At 40.3% G+C, this 19,885-nt stretch overlaps 1 protein-coding gene across 1 annotated transcript in view; it reads left to right on the top strand.

Moving 5' to 3' along the window:
- The window catches only part of ADARB2 (adenosine deaminase RNA specific B2 (inactive)), a 300,863-nt gene that overhangs the window by 244,343 nt on the left and 36,635 nt on the right, over positions 1–19,885 (top strand). Inside the window, exon 5 of the mRNA XM_039391362.1 lies at positions 14,758–14,926. Coding sequence (XP_039247296.1) covers positions 14,758–14,926 — 169 coding nt within the window. The remainder of the gene's footprint in view (positions 1–14,757; positions 14,927–19,885) is intronic.

The following is a 19,885-nucleotide window of genomic DNA, read 5'->3' as shown; positions in this document are numbered from 1 at the left end:
TTGATACGCACTCCTGTTAAGACTTAACTGATTGACACATACTATGTGGAAATCTTTAGTGCTTTCATGAAGCAGTTGTAGATGGTCTTTCTTTCTTTTGCGAGCACACCTCAGCTGGGGCATCTCAGTATTTATGAGGATGTCAGCAGTGGAGATGCTTCCATGAACTGCATTCTCACTCTGACACGCAGAGCAGTGGATCGAGTGTAGAAATGAGGGGATAAGCTCAGAGGGGGAAGGCATGTATAATTCATCCAGGCTTGTCTTACTCCTTCCTTTCAACAATTGCATTAGGTACATTCAATAGAGACAGTTGTGAATATTGCAAGACAGCAGGATGGAGACAGGATTTTCTGATGGATCTTTTCCAACCACAGAGCCTAAATGCAGCTAAGATTTCTGTGCTCAGCAACTTCTTCCCCTTTCTGATATGAAAAGAATAAGTAATCCTCTCCTGACATTAAAAGTCAAGAAGTTGACCTAAAAGTCTTTTAGACCTCTGGTTGAAACTAAACTGCTCCTCAGCTAAATTTGTTATAATTTTCTTATTCTACTTTGGATCTGAAATGATGGATAAGTCTTCCATATTTTAAGTCCTGCACAGACAAAGTGTTTTATAAACAGGAAACATGGTTTATAAGTCCCCTAGATCACAGCAGTCATATTCAGTATGAAGGAAAATAAGAGTGTAATTGACTTTGGGATGTGAAAGATGCACACTAGACCCAGCATACCACCTGCCTTGTCAATCAGATTTCTTGACTGTGGCACACGTCAGATTTAAACAAAGTTCTGTGGTTTATTTAGAGGAGCTCTTTCCAAGCAGAACCACAAGGAAGAATGTTTAAATATACTTTTCATAAGAAACTAAGCTACAGGAGCCAAGAACTATTGCTTTAACCACATTCGGGGTGGAGGGAGAGGGTCTGTACCCAGCTCAGTGTTCAGTTCAGTTTTCTTATACTCAACATAGAATTGTAAGAAATGCCTGTAGGAATTTCATCCCATTCTACCTTGCTGAGAAACTACTCTTGCATTCTTTAACCCAGGTCTAGACCAGCTTTATAAAGCACACTGCAGCCTTATTGCTACATGTCCAAAGCAGCGGACTAAAACTCCACACCATATGAGAAGAGTGGTTACTGAAAGGAGAAATAATTTTCAAAATCATGGTTTCTGAGTGCATGCAATGCTAGGGGAAGGAAAGGGCACTTCCAGACCTTTGTTAGCCTTGTTAGGTAGTTGGAGCTGTCTGTATTGAAAGTGTCCTCATGCTGTCTGTTTTTTTGATGAGTCCCATGCCCTCAGTAGGATTTTACAAATTTGTGTTTCATATTTCATCTTAGTCAGCATTAAGACAAAATATAATTTTACTTATGTTCACAAACCATTTCCCTCAAGGCTTCTTTTTCAATTATGAATTCCCTTTCATGGATTTGTTCAATCTGTCAGCCATCCAATTTGTCAATATCTCACTAGTTTTGTGGAGCCTAGAAAAGAAACTTGCAGATATGAAGTGATTCACAGAAGATGCAAAGCTAGAAACAGCCTTGTCTTAGTACATTCTCCAGGAAGATTTGAATTCTTTCCAGCACAAGAATCTCAGCCAACCGTGGCAAGATGAATCATTTGCTATTTGTGTCATTATTTTCTGTACTGAAGTTGTAGATTCGTGGTTTGTTCTTCACCATCGTTCCCAGAGGTAGCAAGGACTTCAATACACTCTTTTGAAAGATTGCACAGAGAGGTTTTCCACATCAAACACTCAAATGAGTACCAATTCCCTGTAGTTTTAATATAAAATTTGTCAGAAGGTCACTTAGATCTCTGCAAACAATTTACTAACGACATCAACAAAACCAAATCTTGTCAAGTCTTGTTGCATTTATTATGATACACACCCATAAGAGACAAAACCTGATTTGTTTTACCTTCTTTTCAATTTAATGTCACCTGGACTACAAGTAGATTTATCTGTGCTTGTACAGTTTTCTGGTAAAGCTGGTAAAAAGCACAGTGTGATTCTGTGATAACTGCTGTTAAGATAATGCAAAATCTGTACAGAGGAAACAGAATTGTGCTAGATCGGTTTTCTTTTTCTGAACTCTGACATTTTTTTCTCTCATTTCAATTTCCCAGGGAAACCAAAGAGAGTTACATTTGGGCAGTGTAATTGACTTATGCTGTAGCACCCAGGGCAAATTCCAATGTATAAGAAAGAAAAAAAAGTCAAAAATTATGTTATTGACCGACTGTGAAAGTTCTGCAGTAATAAATTGCTAGTCAGAAAAACAGGCAGTCCAACGCATTTAGAAATGCTTTGCTCTGAATTGTAATGACAATTAAAATCTCCGTGCATTTTTTGAAAGTAAGTTTTCAAAATATATTATTAGTAGACATCAAGATAGTCTTGAAAAAACCAGCCTAGGCAGTAGCAAATTATCAGACTAGATACCAGCTGATGTAATATAATAATTGAATATAATAATAATTTTAAAACTCACATAACAGATCTAAATAAATGTTTCAGAAGACAGAAGAGCTGAAATAAATTATTTAGTAGTTCTTCGGTTATAATGTATTTGAAATCTGCCAGTACTCTAACATATTCCAATTTTGTTGAAACACACTCAGAGAAGATTGTTCTATGAAAAATTGTTTGATTCACTCTAGGAAAAGGTGTTTAACAAATAAGACAATGCATTCAAATCTTCCACATACAGGAAGTTGTAATCCACAGAATATCTCCAAGTAGAACAATAAATGTACTTGTCATTGTAGCATAGTATTAATATGAGGACCTAAGTTTTACTGCACACGAACTATCCAGATAATTCCCCTGATTTGTCTGAAGACACAATGGATTCACATATGGTAAATTAAGAACATGAGTTCACCTGTGGAAAAGACAGTCTGGAAAACACCAAGTCAAACACAAACCATCACCTCAGAACAGGCATATTTATCCAGGCATGTGATGCAAGGAGTCAACTTCCTTTGTCGTGTTTTGCATTTGTGGCTTTGGATAAATCCAAAGTTTGTAAGCCAGAGGTGGGCAAGAGGCTGGAAGTGGACATAGCCAGGACAGGTGTCTTCAGCTGATGGAGAGAGTATTTCTTACCATAGGACACTGTGCCCAGCAATAAAAGTTCAGGGAAAGAAGTAGAAGGGGGAGACAGTTGGGTTTATGGCGTTTATCTTGCCAAGTAACCACGAACTATCATTATCTCAATCCATTAGTCTTGCCTTCCTTCTATTTCCTCCCAGTCCCACGGGAGAGTGGAGTGAGCAAGAGGCTGGGTGGGTATTTGACTCTGAGCTAGGAACAACCAATATTTCATTTCAATAGCAGCTGTTTCTTGATGTTGTTGTCATGGAAAGGTGACCCATCAACTCCCTGTCTTTCTGTCTCTCAGCTGCAATTTGGACATCTTACTTTAACCCACTGATCTGCTGTACCTTCCCACTGAAAAGTCAAGAAAGGTAATATTTTCTAACACAGGGCACCAAATGCAAGACTGCAGCACTCTCATATACCTCCAGTCCTGATGCCCAGAGTCACAGATTAGGAGGCTGAGGAGCCTCTGGTGAGAAAGCAGCACTTGTTGGGCTCAGCAAAGAGTGTGGACCCACCACAGGTCACCAGGCAGGGCAGCTGCCTTCACCACTGCACAGGGCACTGAGGAGAGAGCATGGATAGTGCTGCCCATCCCAGGAGCCAGGAGATAGGAAGTCACAGGGCAGGGTAGAGCAGGGTGGGAGGTGTGCGCCACACACAGTCTAGAGGCTGGTGGCATTCACACTATTTACACCATGGATAGAATTTGGCCTTTGCCAGCTCTGAACAGATATGGGCACACATTTGTGCTCTACCTGAAATCACAAGGCACAGTAAAGAATTCCTGTCACTCAGTGCAGAGATGATCTATTATTGCTGAGGTCCTCTTTGCAAAAAAACCCCTCCCATAATCATTAAGGACAAAATGAAACTGCTATTCAAACACTATTTTCCCACTTGTGTTTGACAAATCTTAGCAGTTTAAATACTGATAGGAAATTTTTGTCATGCTTTCTGTTAAAAATGAAGCATTAAGAAAGTTCAGTCCTTTTCACGGCAGTGTGGCATTCACAGAAAAAGGTTATGAGGTGATTTCTCACTTCAATTTTCTCCCTCCTATTTTTTTTTTTAAGGCTGACAATCATTTTGATGTTAAAAGCGAATTAGGAGGTCTTCTCAGTTATCTTGTATGAAATAAAGATGAACTGGACAAAAGAGCCCTAAATAGCAATTTCATGCTGTGATAAAAGATGGTAAATTATCATCTGTATCTCATGGAATGGATCTTAATCATTGCTAAGTGGAATAACAGAAAATACTAAAGTTGACAATACGTCTCCATGGATCTTAACAGTTACATTAAGACTCATAAAGCCTGACATCTAAGTACAATCAGGAATACTGATGTCCAATTGATTTCTGATCCTTAGTATAAATAGGAAAGTTGCAAAGTAGTAAAATATAGAAATTCAGGTCTTCAGAGTATCAATCTGCTCCATCCCATGCTGCACCTGAGTGGCCAAAACACTTAGAGAAACTGTGAATGATTTAAAGATTAGTGTCCAGAGCCCATTCCTTCAAGAAGAGAGACACAGAAGTAATTTAGGCTCTCAGGTCTCATTTGCACAGTTAGATTGATGCTAAAAGCCTGGTCCCAGAGAGATTCCATGTTTCAATGAGAATTGAAACTTCTGAAATCAAAATTGGGCGTCCAAATTGCTGACATCCTTTCAGAAATCTCATAAGGTCTCTTCATCTTCTGCTGTCTGATGCTCCTAAGGACATGGCACAAAGTCCTTTGACATTCTTGGAAACATTATCAACTTCTTACATGTGCCAAGATTGACACATCATCACCATATGACAGGTTTTCTCAAAATATTTTAAAACAGGTAAATAGATATGTAATTAGCAATCATGTATTTCAGAAATCTGTTTTTCTCTGGCTATAAACCCTAAACCAATAATCTTCAAAGTCTCTCTAAATAACCTTGAACCCCATAAAACTATCCCTTTTCCATAGCTGTAACTCTATTCCTGGATTTTGTAATGTGGACCTATAATGGGCATAGTAGTATTCATGCAGCTCAATAGACTTAGGTTTCCAAATTCCAGCTGAAAGGACATTTGAGATTTTGTAGCTAAAACTCTGGCTCCACCAGCTTCATCACTTCTATTAAAATGTGGGCTTAGGCATGCCACTGCAAGTACTCCCCCTACAAGTGAAACACTGTTTCTTCATCTTTTCTGCTAAATCAGTGCTAAGGAGCAGAAAGTAGTTGAAGATAGATTACTTAGAAACAGAACATGAGATGGAACAGAGTCCTGTAGCCTTGAGCAGACTGAGAGAAAAACAGATTCAGTGTCATCTCCCCAGGTCAGATTATATATATTGCACAAAACAGCAAGAAATGCGTGCACCAGCTGGGACTAAGTACAGAACCGGAGCTTCACTTTTGGAGGTGAGCACCCAAAACAGCACATCACATAGCCCCTCCTTGCTGTTATTGTCTAACCTAATTCTGTCCTCTTAGCTGTCAGGCAGCACAGATTTAGCAAGAAGAGGAGAAAAAACCCTCTCGTATCAGCAGTTTTAGGCACTTCCACAGGAAAATTACCCAAATGGGAAGGGAATTGAGTCCCTCAGTTTCCACCAGCAGAAGAAGCTGTGGGTGCCTCTAGCACATCTTACTGGTGCCTTCTGGGCAGCTTCAGCAGCAAATATCTTCCCTGCTTTGCCCACTGGTTACTCTGGTTCCCATCTCAGAGCAACCATCTCTTCTCAGACACTGGGCCTTTTATCCCTGACTATTTAGTCTTTGGCCTCAGCTTTCCATTCTTGATGTTTAAAGTATTTTTCTGATTGAAACAGTAACTGACACTTCTCAAAACCTGGACGCAGACAAGGTCCTGGCTCTGTGTCACATATAATTGCATTGGCCACAGGGATGGGTATAATAATTAGCATAAAACATGAAAATTAAAAATAGGCACTTCTGTTTCCTAAGTGTGTCAAGCAAGGAGCTGGCAAGGTCAGACTTTCATTCTGCTCTGTGATAAGCCAAACTGGAAGTTGTCCCAGTCTCAATACCAAGAGTGCATGTCATCCTAAAAACAGTAGTTTCTTTGGTGAATAAAGGCTTGGTGACAGCAACCATTTCTTTCACCGTACTGGCCTAGTAAAACACACAGGAAGATTTTTTTAGATCCAAGTACACCTAAGATTAAAAAAAAAAAAAAAAGAATTAAGTTCCTCCTGCACTTATCTGCCAAAATCCACATTTAGGATTTCATCCTTTCTCACTGCAATTAAGGACCTTACTACTATATAAGACTGTCAATTTACTTAATGCTCAGATATCAGTGGCAGAGCATTTATTAGAGAAAACACCAATATTCGCAGTCAGGACCTGGCAAGAAAAGTGCAGTACAGTCCTGTTTAAAAATTAAGAATTATGTGTAAGCCCCTACACAGCTCTCTTCCTGAGGAGAAAGACACTATTCAAATTCACATGAAAGGAAAGGACCCCCAAATAACTTGATTATGCCACTAACAATTTAGGTTAAAAAAAAATCCTCAAGGATTTTGTATCAGGATGAAGCACGCAGGGGCTTGGCCTGACTCTGCCTCCCCCCCCTCTGGATTTCCAAAACCCACATTGAGGAAAGGAAGGGAAGACAAAGGGCACGGGTGCTTTCAAGCACTGTCTCCTTCCACACTCCTCAGAAGCAAAGCTGATGGGATTTCATCCTTTCCATCCACTGAGGGGAGGAAAAAAATGGACCATAGAAATTAGAACTGGGAAAGACCACTAAGTCGTCCAGTCCATCTCCCTGCAAGCGCAAGATTGTTCCCTGTGGTGCGTTCCCAAGTGCTTTTTCCAGTCTAGATTTAAATGAATCAATTAGCAATGGGGCTTTCAACACTACCTTGGGAGATCATTCAAGCCTAATGGATCTCATTGCTAATAATTTTCACCAGTTATTCAGCCTGACTTTTATTTTCTTTGATGTCATCCCAGGACCTCAGTTGCACTGCTCTAAATTTAGTACCCACCTCTCACCTTTCAGGTACTCAGAAACACTTACAGCATGTTCATAGTTTGTATATTTAATTTTTGTAGTCTTTCCTGCTTTTCACTATTCTCTTCAGGCCCAGCAGTTTTGCCTCTGTTTTTTGATTCACATCCACTTTGGCAATCTCCTTGCCATTCTTTTCTGAACTGGGAAATCCATCTTTTGAATGAGGCTTAATGGAAAGACCTGCATAGGAGTATCTTGCAAAATGGATTAGTGCAAGCATCCACGATGTGATCAAATAGTACAAAATGGGCTTGTGTCAGAAAGGGATTTTTCTTCCAGAGGAGCTGAATTTGGAATTTGTTTACAAATAATGCACACACACAGACACACATCCATGGTTTGAGGGAAAATTTACCATGCCTGGCTGTGAAAGGAGAGCCACAGCCACTCTCAGACAATACCCTGGCTCTTGTTCCCAGCACAGGGGGGTCAGAGATCAGGGCAGAGAGGACCAGGACTCTGCCCCTGCTCCTTCACTGATAAAGATGAAGGCCATTGCAAAGAAAAGCCTTCCCTAGGCAGTGCAGTCAGAGGCAGGATTACTCAACACATTAATAAAGGAAGAAAATATGAAGCTCTCAGAGGCTCCCTCTAAACCCTCTCTTTCCACAGAAATACAATATATTCAGTTCCACACAACCCACAGTTTGATGTCAGGAAAAGAAATCCCTGTGCAACTCCAGCATTTCAAAGACTATGTTCAATTGATACCCCCAAATATCTGTAACTTCAATGCTAGCCACTTCTTCATTCCTATTATTTGCTAGCTGTGTATTTGCCTTTTGTTCAGACTTCTGCTATTACTTTTCATAAGCCCTTAACATAACTTCTTTCTTCCCAGACTTTAGTCAGCCACTTCACATCAGCTGCTCCCATCCACCTCAGGGCAGTTCTTCAGAGCACCTAGTTGCAAACCATGGGATACAGACAGGGTGCTCACTGAAGTTCCAGGCTGCTGCTTGTCACTGAAATGATCACAGTCACCACCACTGATACAACAGAAAATAGACAGAAAAAACTGAGCTGCAGCAGAGTCTTTATGGCTGGTAGAAAAATGCATGCTGGTAATAGATGTATGCATACTTATAGTCATGCCTGCTGTACACAGTTCTTCTCTTATGGCCACATATTCATTCTTTTTGGAGTCACGAGTGTGGTTTTGCTCTCCATGCAGAGCTGGGGACAGCAGAGCTCCCTGTGTCAGGAGTGCATATTCTACATCGAAACTGAAAGACAAGGTACAACATGTCACACACCAATCCCTCAGTCCTCAGCTCCTTCCTTGCACAGACATTTTGATTTCACTCCTCATGAAGCCTCAGAATAGAGGGTGTTGTAAATGCATCACCAAGCTGCAGGGCAAATGGACTAATGGACCTGGATAAACACACTCCTCACTTCTAACCATAGACCTACCCGCAGTGCAATAAATAACATACGTGGACAATGGTTTCAGCTTCCAGAGAAATGTGTCCTTTTCCTGATTTTTTTGAGGGAAAAGATGAGAAGAGCTCTTTGCCTCTTTTGCAAAAGTATTTTCAATGGGACATTGCCCACTCCCAGGGTGTTGAGCAGAATCCCACAGCCTGGCAGCACAGTCCCTGCAGGGCTCTGCATGGGCTCAGGGACCTGCCTTGGGACAGTGGGATGTGGGACTGAGTCCACAGCGTGTCCCTGCAGACAGCTTTTCCAGCATCACTGCCCTTTCATGTCTTGACTATCTCTTATTACAAAATTAAAGCCATTCTAAGGATGTGGTAGAGCTGCCAGGGAAGAAGATAAGAGAAAATAATGCGAGACTTGTCAGTGCTATGTAACATCAAGAAATTTTCCTTCCCTAAACAAACCTGAAATGGAAACCTGAACTTATTCAGCTATGAGTAGAGGGTATTAAAAAAGAAAAAAAATCCTCTGTGATCAGAGCTCAATTAAGCTGCCTTGAAAATTATTCCAAATACACTTTTTTGCAGATAACAATAGACAATCCTTTTGACTGATTTGTTAAAAAAGGTAAAGAAAGAGCATAAAATTATTGCTTATCAGAGAGAGAAGCAGCACCATTTAAAATAACATGAAATTGTATCCCATGAATTATTCACAAGGGCTGATGTTACACTATCATTATTTCTGGCTTTCCTTTTTACAATGTAGGATTTTGCGTAAGTTGTCTCCCCCCCAATGAAAGAGGCGGGGTTTTTTTAATTAATCAAACCTGATTTTTCTGATTATTTTTTTCTAATTTAAAATGAATATATTTTGAGCAGTGAGTTGTCTTCACGGTGTCATGTCGAAAAAGAAGATAGATATCACCCCCCACTAGCAGTGTCTAAAACATGCAGTGCAATAGTCGCTTGCACACTGACTGGTGTTTCTTCATGTGCTGTGCCAGCTGCTGAGAAGCCAAAGTGTGATCCCAGCTGTACTCTGGCGTTAGCAGTTGTAAACTCCATCCTGTTCAATGTGAATTAAGCTCAATGAGTGTCACAGGAGTTCTCCAAAACACAGCCAGTGTGATTCAGTTTTCTGATTGCATGTAACACCTCTTGTGATTACCTGGTGATTTTGATTCTCCGTTTCCAACACATAAATATGCAGGGCCACAAATTCTATATTATGGAAGGTCCTAATGATTACAGCACACTAGATGTGAGGGTAACTGTATTAAAATCAGTGGAAACATTGACTAGACTAGCCAAAACTCACTTGTTTCATTGGTAGAGCTGTGTCTCCAAGATGGGTGTAGACATTTTTTCTTTATAGCCATGACTGACTTGAAAAAGCCCACCTCATAACTGTAGTCTGTAAGATGTCATCCAGTTCTCCATATCCAACTTATCTGCTGAGCAAGCCTTCATATTTTTTTACTTACTGTCACTTCTGTCAGCATCTTTCTGAATCATTTCTTCTGCAAGCTCTGTGGCTGCAGGACTCATGTTTTGGGAGGTCATGTAGAAAAGACAGCGCTGTTTGCTTTCTGTGTGTAATAGCTCAGCTCAAGGCAATATGACTATCCATGAATATATCAATATTGATACAATTATCCTTAATTGTTCGGGGGGGGGAAGCTGAAAAAAAAAACCTCAAAAAGTTTAAACTTAAGGAAGGAAAAACGTTTTAAAGGCCACAAATTTGTCCTGCTTACCCTCTTATGATTTGAGGGGTTTTGATCGGTATTTTGATTGGTAAATTATATTTACTTGTAATTAGAGAAATCTCAGTAAAAGCATCTGTCTACAGTGCAGAAAGCTGTACTTCTGCTGGCTGTCTACAGGTGTTCAGGGTCCATGAAGAGAAGTTGGCAATACTGAGGTATAATGCAGACTATCCAAAAGCAAGTATCTGAACTAGGCCAGATGAATCACCTCTTAGGAAAGTTCCTCTCCTTTGACTATAAAGAAAGTCTACAGCAATTAGCTCAGCTATGGACATCTCAACTCTAGTTATCCGGAACAGCTGAAATTAGTCTCATCATTGGTGTCAGCAAACTGAAAATAGCTTACGGTAAAACCCAGTTTCTTTTCTACAGCTTGGCTCTGATGTGAAAGTCTGTGCTATCACAAAAAAAATGAATATTAGGGGGTTCCAGGTTGCCCCTCCCTGCCTGTGAGAGGAGACCCTGCCTCTAGACCCATGGTGGGCTCAGGCTTGGAGCAGAGCACCAGAAAGACTCATCACCTCACCAGATCATTAGACTGACTCTGTGATCAAAGGCAATGTGTCATTTATGGATATATTTTTGTTCTATAATGCAACTAATTAATTGACAAAATTTGTGAAGACAAAAGGCGGTGAATTTCCTTCCTGCTCTCTCAGCTGTCCTCAACAACAGGGTGTTATCCAGGACTCAGCCACTATGCTGACACAGCTCCCCAATTTCCTTTCCCCTGCTCCATTTCCTTTTCAAATTGAAAACCATTAGAAGTCTTTAGGCAAATAATAGAAACCTAATGCAGGTGTGTGTTATAAATTGTTCACTAGTTACTTTTAACCTAATGTCTTCTCAAACATTACTTTGCAGAAGGCAGTGAGGGTAGGAAATGACTCATGAACTCTGACGATCACTGGTTCAAGAGTTAAGGTCGTAATAATGTAGCCCATTTCTCCTTGTTCGTCAAATAACCTGAGCACAGTTAGATCCCTGGATCTTTCATCTGAGATTGACTCCCCTCAGTAAGAACATGGGTCCTGCAGAGAGCAATCTTGGTCTAGGGTCATAGCCTTCTGTACAACACTAAGTAGGGAAGGTGCCATATGGCTGGTGGTGCCAGCTACTGCTAGTGTAGGGTTTACCCACTCACAAAGCTGTAGCTTTCCTGGCATGATTTGATTTTGTGCACAGTCTAGATCTGCTATAAGTCTGAGGTTAAATCAATCAATGTTTAGGGGGTAGCTTTACTTTCGTAAATAGAAATGACTTGAGAAATTTGAAGTATTCTGCAGGCAAAATAAAATAGGAAGTAAACATTAATAACAAGAGTTAGTAATTACCGGGTTTAACGCAAAATAGACAAATGTACAGAAGTGCCTATTAATTCTGAATCACTGAAGCAAGTATCTAGGCTCCAGAGTTGGAAATGCTGCCTAAAATGTCAATGTGATTACTCAATGCTAAAATTCGCCTTCATCAGCTAGGGATCACGTGTCTTATTCTCAGAGAAAAATTCCTCCCATGCTCACTGGAAATAATATCAAGTAGTTCACAGGGGATAAACCTCCAACTCTGTGTATGTACAAAACAAGGCATGCTAGAGGACAATCTGTTAGCATAGATGCTCCTGAACACGTCGGGCAACTGTCAGGTTGTTGGAAGTATTTCTCATAATTCTGGGTGCCCTCACAGGCAGCATTGAATGGTGCTATGTTGGTCACAGATCACTTTCCCCATTTGGCTCCCCAGTGAGGTGTAAATATTTCAGAGCTAATGCATAAGTCATGCACACCTGTGTTTCTCAGTGCCATAGTAGTGAGACATAACTCTTGGGTATTTCTGAGCACAGAGGAACATGGATTATTTTCTGACATTGTAAATGGAAAATACATGGAGATTTTTAATGTTTAACAGTCAGATTGCTTCTGCAAATTCTTGGAAACCGTTGCCTCCAGCCCCAGGCAACATTTAAGTGATGTTCTGCAAACAACTGCACTTTGCCAGGACTGGCAGACTCCTCAGGCTGTGTCCACACATGACTACCTACTGGGGCCCCATATCACTGAGAGCTAACATATGGAGTTAATTCACTCAAAAATGAACACCCTAAGCACACTGGCTATTGCTGTGCAGGTGGACATTGTGATAGCAAACAACATCAGAGGGTTTCATTTTATTGCTGCATTAAATAGGCGTTGGATGCTTTTCTGTTTCATTTGTAGCTAAGTCCAGATCTTATAGAAAATCCTGTGTGCATTCATCCAATTACCCTCAGATGAGAAGAGAAAAAGAGTTAAGTTTATTTATGGATAAAATGTCTGAAATAATAAAAGACATAACACTGTGTACTGGACTGATTGGGAGGGGTGAAGAAGGTATGGCTCCCGGAGAGCAGAAGAGCAGGAGGGCTTCCCCAGATGGTTTGCTTTATATTTGCAGAGCCTGGTGCTTTGACTGAGAGGTGAAGGGGGAGAGGAGGAGGCACACCAGGGGAACGCTAATGTAAGGAGAAGGAAGCAGTTGGTCTCACTGCCCTGAGAAGGATATTGACCGAGGTCCTCAGTGGTAGGCAGAGAGGCTCACGGGTTTCTGTACAAGGGAATTGCCTCCTGGTGTACTCCTGCTGCACTGAGGAAAATAAGACTCTGTCTATGTTGGCAAACAAGTAAAATAGAAAAAAAAATAGCTGATTCTTTTTGTGAACCTTCCAACCAGCAAAATACTATATACTGTTCAGGAAAGTATACATTACTTTTTTGAGATGCTGAGTGGGACTCAAATGCCTCTGTGGTAGGCAGTGCCTTGTGAAATGTTTGATGTTAGTCCACGAGAAAGACACAGTTAACTAATCGGACATGCATCAATCTAAGATAACCTCTTTTTTTCTCATTAAAGCAGTGACCCTAAAGCAAAGCAATTTTAATGTACAGAGTATAGACACTTTTCTTTGTAGGGAAAGTACATTTGTCATTTGTCCAACTCAACTCATACATAGTAACAAAACAAGTAAACACAAAGTCTTTGTAACTCCATTTCTCCTCTGTATCTTTCCCATGTGCTCCCATCTCCACTGCTTGGGGTTTAAGATTTCCAGCTCTTCTTTTTTATTTTTTTTTCTAATAGATACTCCCAAACACTTTTTTAGGGCCACATTTACAGTAAAAAATAGAGATTGAACTTTCAACACAGGCATACAGTGCTGTGTACTTCATCACCAAGACTTACAACAACTTCTCTATGAGACTCTTGCAACCAGGGGGTCAGATGTGATTAACTGAATTTTTCACAATAGTTATACCTCCCCTACAAATGTCACAATGCTGCAATTCCACAATACTACTAAACTGATGTCGTTCTTATCCTGATATAGGTGTGAAATAATTTTGGTATCTCTTGCAATTATATACATTAAGCATGACAACAGTGCTATCCCATGTCATCCACTACTAGTCCCAGTGCTGTGTGGAGATTATGAAGTACTGTTGACCACATTTACTAAGTGGGGAATCATTGGCTGCACCAGTTCATTATGTTTAAAATATAATTTCCTTCTCTATTCAGCTTTTTTCTTATATAGCATCAATGGATTTTACAAGAGAACATGGCCCCAGCTATGGTGCTGCTAACCCAAAAACTCACTGTAGTTTTTCATTTTTTCTGCTAATCCAATAGGCTTCATCATAAGAAAAAATAATATTGGCAACTCTGTAAAATAATTCCTAAAGCTTTTCTAAAATTGAAGTAACATCATAGAAAAGTCTGTAAGCATTTTGCCACTGACTCCAATGAAATTAGGATTTAATCCTAGAAAGTGTCTATCTGGACTAAAAAAGGCACATCTTTCAATTGCCATCACCATTATCCGAAGAGGCAACAGAGGAACAAAGCTGATCCCAGTAATGAATGCTCCATCCCTGAGACCACAGTGAAAAGGGCACCAATATAGCTGCTCTCAGAGAAACTAAAAGTAAACTGGACTGGAAGTCAGATCTGGTTTTTTTTCTTGGCATTTTTTAAAGACCAGCTCCAGAAATGTTACTTGCATTTTATTTACTACTTATAGTGCAACAGCAATGAAACCTAACATTACAGGGAGTGTGTGTTCCCACTAGAAAATGTCTTCAACAGTTCATAAAAACCTGGCCATTTATCAGCACTGCAGGAGATCTTTATTACCTCCCTACAGCATATGCTCTCCTATGATGTAGTTATTGATTTAACAAGTAAACTTCGTGGTGAGCTTTTATCTTGGAATTAGCAGCAAGATTGAAATAGAGCCCTTATTATTCTAATAACACAGAGATGTGAGATTCCCGCATATTCCAGAGGCCGTATCATCACCTTAACAAGCATCCTATTAGGGCTGCCTGGCTGCCACATCAAAACGTGGGCTGTGAGAACTTTAACAATCATGATATCATACTCACCCCTGGCAACTTTCACAACCTTTTTGTTTTTCTTCCTACAGGTTTGGACATCAGGCAAGCTCAGGTTATTGTGCTGTCATCGGGTACCAAATGTATAAATGGGGAATACATTAACGACCAAGGGCTTGCGGTCAATGACTGCCATGCAGAAATTTTGGCAAGAAGGGCATTTGTTCACTTCCTCTACTCACAGCTGGAGCTGCACTTAAGGTAACTGAATTCTGTTGTTTTTTGGGGACTGTTATATGGCCTTCAGAGGCACAGATCGATCTGTCCTCCAGACAATTGAACTATTTGTTTCTATATGTCATTGTTTCTGAGTCTTTAGGTGATGAAGGACCAATACACTGCACAGAAAAACAAATGAGAGTTAGATAGTCTAAAGCTCCTTAACTTCAGCTGATTTTCTTTCAGTAGCGATTAGACATGACTCATAAAGTACGGCTTTATGAAGCCTGATGATTCTGTACAAATCTTTATGTGCAGACTTATTAGCATCATTCACTGGCCAGAGACTGGAAGGGGTCATTTTGCTCACTGCAGCCATTTCCCCATCTTCCTTGCTACTTCTGAAAGATCTCAAGGAAGTGATTTATTGATCATTAATACCTTCATTGACTCACTAGAGAACCGATGAGTGTTAACAGCACAGTAAACTTTGTGCCAAAGTGTAAGATGCTATCACTCACTCCTTCTTTATGATGTCTTAAAATGTTATAGCATGTAGAACCATTACAGTGGAATTATTGATACTCTCTTCAGCCAAATCCACCTGGTAACCATTTAAATGGTTAACAGGTCATACACAGCCTAGAAGATGATAATAAGTGGGGTACTGCAGAAGTCTGTGTTGGTACCTCGCTGATCATGTCTACAAAAAATCTGTAAAAGGTCATGTAGTGCTTGTTTTTAAGCTTTGTAGAGGACACTAAAATGTGCAGGGGACCAGCCAATATTCTTGAGGGCTAATCTGTCATCCAGGCAAACTGGAGGACTGGACCAGTAGGAACTTTGCATTTGTCCTTGTTGAGTTTTCTGTCAAATTCTCACACCAAGGAGGAAAGAATGACCTGCGACAATACAGGCTGGGGAGCAGCTCTGCTGAAAAGAGATAGGGTTCATAGAAAGATGGATGTCAAAGAGTATTGTGCCTGGCAGAAGAGAGGGTCAACAGGATCCCTGGAAGTACGAAGAGTCAGACAAGGGATGTGATCCTCCACCACTAATCAGCACTCATTAGACTACATCTACAATACTATGTGCAGTTTTGGGTCACCCAGTAAAGAAAAGACATCAGCCATCTTACATGGGCTCAGCGAGGGCTGTCCAGATGCTCAGGAGCCAGAGCACTTGGGCTGCATGGAAGGGCTGATGGATCTGGACCTGTTCAGCCTGGAGGTGGGATGGCAGACCCAGCAGAACATATGTCAGCAACACAACAGAGCTGACATCTTTACCGAGGTGTGCAGTGGGAAGGTGACAGACAAGAGGCACACACTAAAACAAGAGAAGCTCAGTCTGAGTATGAAGATTAATTTTCCCCATGGGAATAGGCAAACAGTGGGACAGGTCAATCAGCAGGACTGTGCAGCCTCCCTCCTGTCTTGGACATTTTCAAAACCTGAGTGGATAAAGCCTTGAGCAACCTGTCAAACTATTTTGAGAAGGAGGTTGGGCTAGAGGCCTAAGGTCCTTACCAGCCTGAATTATCCTATGATCCTATGGAAACTGAGCAGAAGTGAAGCTGAGGTGGCAGTTATTATATGGAAGGAACCAAGGAATGAAGGAAGCGAGGAAAGAAAGCAAACAAAAAAACCCCTTCTCTATAGGTCATTCTTCTGCCCTCCATTCTTGTGTGTAAATTCATGTGACTTTTTCTGAAGGCCATTAACCTCAGTGTAAAAACTTCCTTTGACTCCAGAAGGTTTTGCATCAGGTCACAGACACAAGGATTAATCTAAACAGGATTTTGTGTTCTTGTAAGCACTTGTGATACTATTGCACTGAAGCAACAATAATAGGAATAATGGTTATTTTCACTTCAGGCTGGAGTGGAAGGCAAGAGAGTATATTGAGTACATGAGTTTGGCTAACAAAGAGGGACAAGAGCATTGAAGGGTTTAATCAAAAATAATATTTTCTCTATTTCTGAATTGCTTTCTAGTTTACATTAAATTATTATGTTTTCAGCAGTGTAGCAGCCCTAGTACTTGCTTTGTGCTATGGTCTCTTGGGAAACAAGTGCTAACATTGTATCTTAAACTTGTATTGATCCACGTCCTTAACGTGTTCAGTCATATTATTATTTTATTTGGATCAATGTTAACAGTCTTTTGTTAAGAGAATCCTCAGTGCAGCAAAAGCTCTGTTCACAATAACTTCAAATTGCTCTCTGTTGAGCCAAGACCAGGCACCACTGCTGCCCTGACCAGCACACACAATAAAAATCTCAACCAAAATTGTCAAGGCTAAGCACCTTTGAAAGACAGAGCTGGAGATACTGTCAAATCAGATTTTGCTTCCTTAAAGTCCATGGGGAAGCAAAACTGTGTGTTATGATATACTCTATGATTCTGTGATTCAATTCTAATATTTATTGCTACATGCCATCATTGGTAGCTTCATCATATGATGAGAAAATGGGGTATTTCAAAATTAAATAAAAAATGCATTTTCTGCATATTGAAGTCACATTTACCCCTTTTTCTCTAGAAAAAGACATCTCCGATTGCCAGAGAAAACACCTGGTGCTCCTGTATAGCTGAAAGAACAGGCTTTTTAGGACAAACATGTTACCTCAGCTCCACTGGGACTCCCTGCACACCACTTCAGGCTTGGAGGAAACACAAATATGGCTTCTGCATTGCAATGCATTTGCAGTAACCTAGCCCAAATAAAAGTCCTCTCCCAGGCCAGGAACCTGTTGTACAAAGTCATATATGAACTGAGATAAAAAGATGGTTCCCTAACCCAAACAGACAATGAAAGTATTGTTCTTGACCCAAAGAGCTTGAATTTTCCACCACTCACTATGAAAAAGGCAAGTTTGTTCTGTGGAGATTATTTCCTATTTTCCACACAACTGCCTCCCACCAAGCCTAACTACTCTAACTGGTCTCTGCAACTGGATTTCAAACTTCAGGAACTTCCAGTGCAAGAGTTATTTTTCTATATTATGCTGTCTTTGAAAAGGATCCTCTTTTCCAGAATTTAAAATACTACCATTGATCTCATTGAAAGCAAAACACCTACTTGTCTGAGTGCAACATGAAGGCTTCTAAGAGCAGTGACAAGCAGGTTGGAGAAAGCAAGAGCCAGGATATAAAACTAATGGCCAGGAGACACAGATTCACTGAATTAAATTTACTTCTTGGCAGTCGAATATGACCCTGATCCTCAAGGATCCTTTTATCACCAGTGGGGAGAAATTGGCATCTGTGAGGTGGGACTATCATGTACCTATACTACATAAGTATCTGTTGTGGGGGATATTAATTGCCATGTACTGGGGCAATTTTTTTTCCATTTCTATAAAGAGAGAATAAGGTAACATCTTCACATATTTAAGCTGCAGAACAATTCCATTTACAAGCCAAAGTTTCAGCAATATATAAATTATTTTTTCCCCTTCTCTCCTTATTGCTAAATGTTAGAGGTGTGGCTTTCCTGACTTTTTTGGGGAAAGAGTTCCAGAATGGGAACTTTATCCTCTCTAAGAAGCAAGAGCAACAAATACTTCAAAAGGAAACTTTCTTTCAACAATTCATTGTCTAAAGCTTGAGTTAAATAAAAGCTAAAAGCACGACTAAAACCTGACAGCTTCTAACCTGTCTGATTAAAACTCTTAGCCCTCCCAGATTTCATTTTTATGACAACCATAATCCTCCAGTTCTCAAGATTTTCACGAAAGAGATGAGAAGTAAGACGTAAATTTTCTGATGTACAAAAGAAGGACAAGAAAGACCTTTTGAGAAGTTTTTTTCTAAAAATCACCATCAAAAAGCACACAAATACCACAGTCCAATTCTCTTGCAATGATGGTAGGAAAATTCACATTGATCTCAGTGGCATTATTTATACCAGCTGGCCAATAGGGAAGAAAAGAAAATCCAACTCTTATTTTTTAAAGAAAAATAAAATTAATGGACTATTCTTAAAATAAATCAGCACCACAGTAAGCGTGCTGCTGCAGTGGCCCTGCAGGTGCTAGAGAGATGATTTTACCAGAAAGTAAACTGTTCCAGCAAGTCAGACACAAACCACTATTTATTTTATAGATAAAAAGCAAAGAATAGTCTTAATCCAGTAGAGTTCAGGGTTTTTTTCCCAGGAAAACCAGATGCTTGTTATAAATCTAGTATTTCTTCATGAACACAGCTCCTTCCTTTTAAATCTGCTGTTAGTTTCTCTAGGATGATGTGTCATAGTATGTAGTACCAGAAACTTCCCATACATACATTTACATGCTAAAAACAGGTCCTCTGCTTCTTAGACCTTGTTTCACCAAAATGCTTCATGTATATTAAACCGTGAGTATGTGCTTAAGTATCTTCTTGAAGTCAGCTCAAAACATAGATGTGTTATGCTAAATAATGGACTTTAGCAGAAGATTAGAATTTCACACATTCTTAAATGTTCCTCTTGAAGCAGCCTCAAATCCTAACTCTCCCACAGGAATTCATAACAGGCAAAGGTTTAGGGACAAATTCTCCTCTTTTAGTAACTGCCAGCATGCAAAAATGACACTTTAATGCCACCCTCTGAATGAGTGGAATCTGTGGGCTCGCTGTGGGCTTCTTTCTCCCTTGGTTTGTGCAGGTGTGTATGGCTGTGAGAAGGGCATTGCAAAGAACAGCTACTGCAAAGTCATCTGCCCCCTCACAGCTCAAAACATCTATCCCAGAGGGAAGGCAGAAGTGTACCGGTGCTGGAGTAGAAGTCACTTTGCAGAAGCACATCTCATGCTTCACCTGGACAATTTTCACAAGATCCCTGAGTCCCCCTGGGCTTTGAAATACCCTGAACATCCCATCCACAAGAATCTTTGCTAAGCCATGGCAGATGGCTTTGCAACACAAACATTTACAACAGCGCTCTCAGAGTTTTGTTATTAAACCTGTTCAGCCACAGTGCAGGAATGAATCTCATGTTTGAGTTCAGCTCCCAGAA

This window comes from Pipra filicauda, unplaced genomic scaffold (genome assembly GCF_003945595.2).
Source record: "Pipra filicauda isolate LSUMZ 115617 unplaced genomic scaffold, ASM394559v2 scaffold94_size2452230_pilon, whole genome shotgun sequence".
Lineage (NCBI taxonomy): Eukaryota > Metazoa > Chordata > Aves > Passeriformes > Pipridae > Pipra > Pipra filicauda.
Note: the sequence above shows the minus strand (reverse complement) of the source record. Positions and strands in the feature narration are given on the sequence as shown.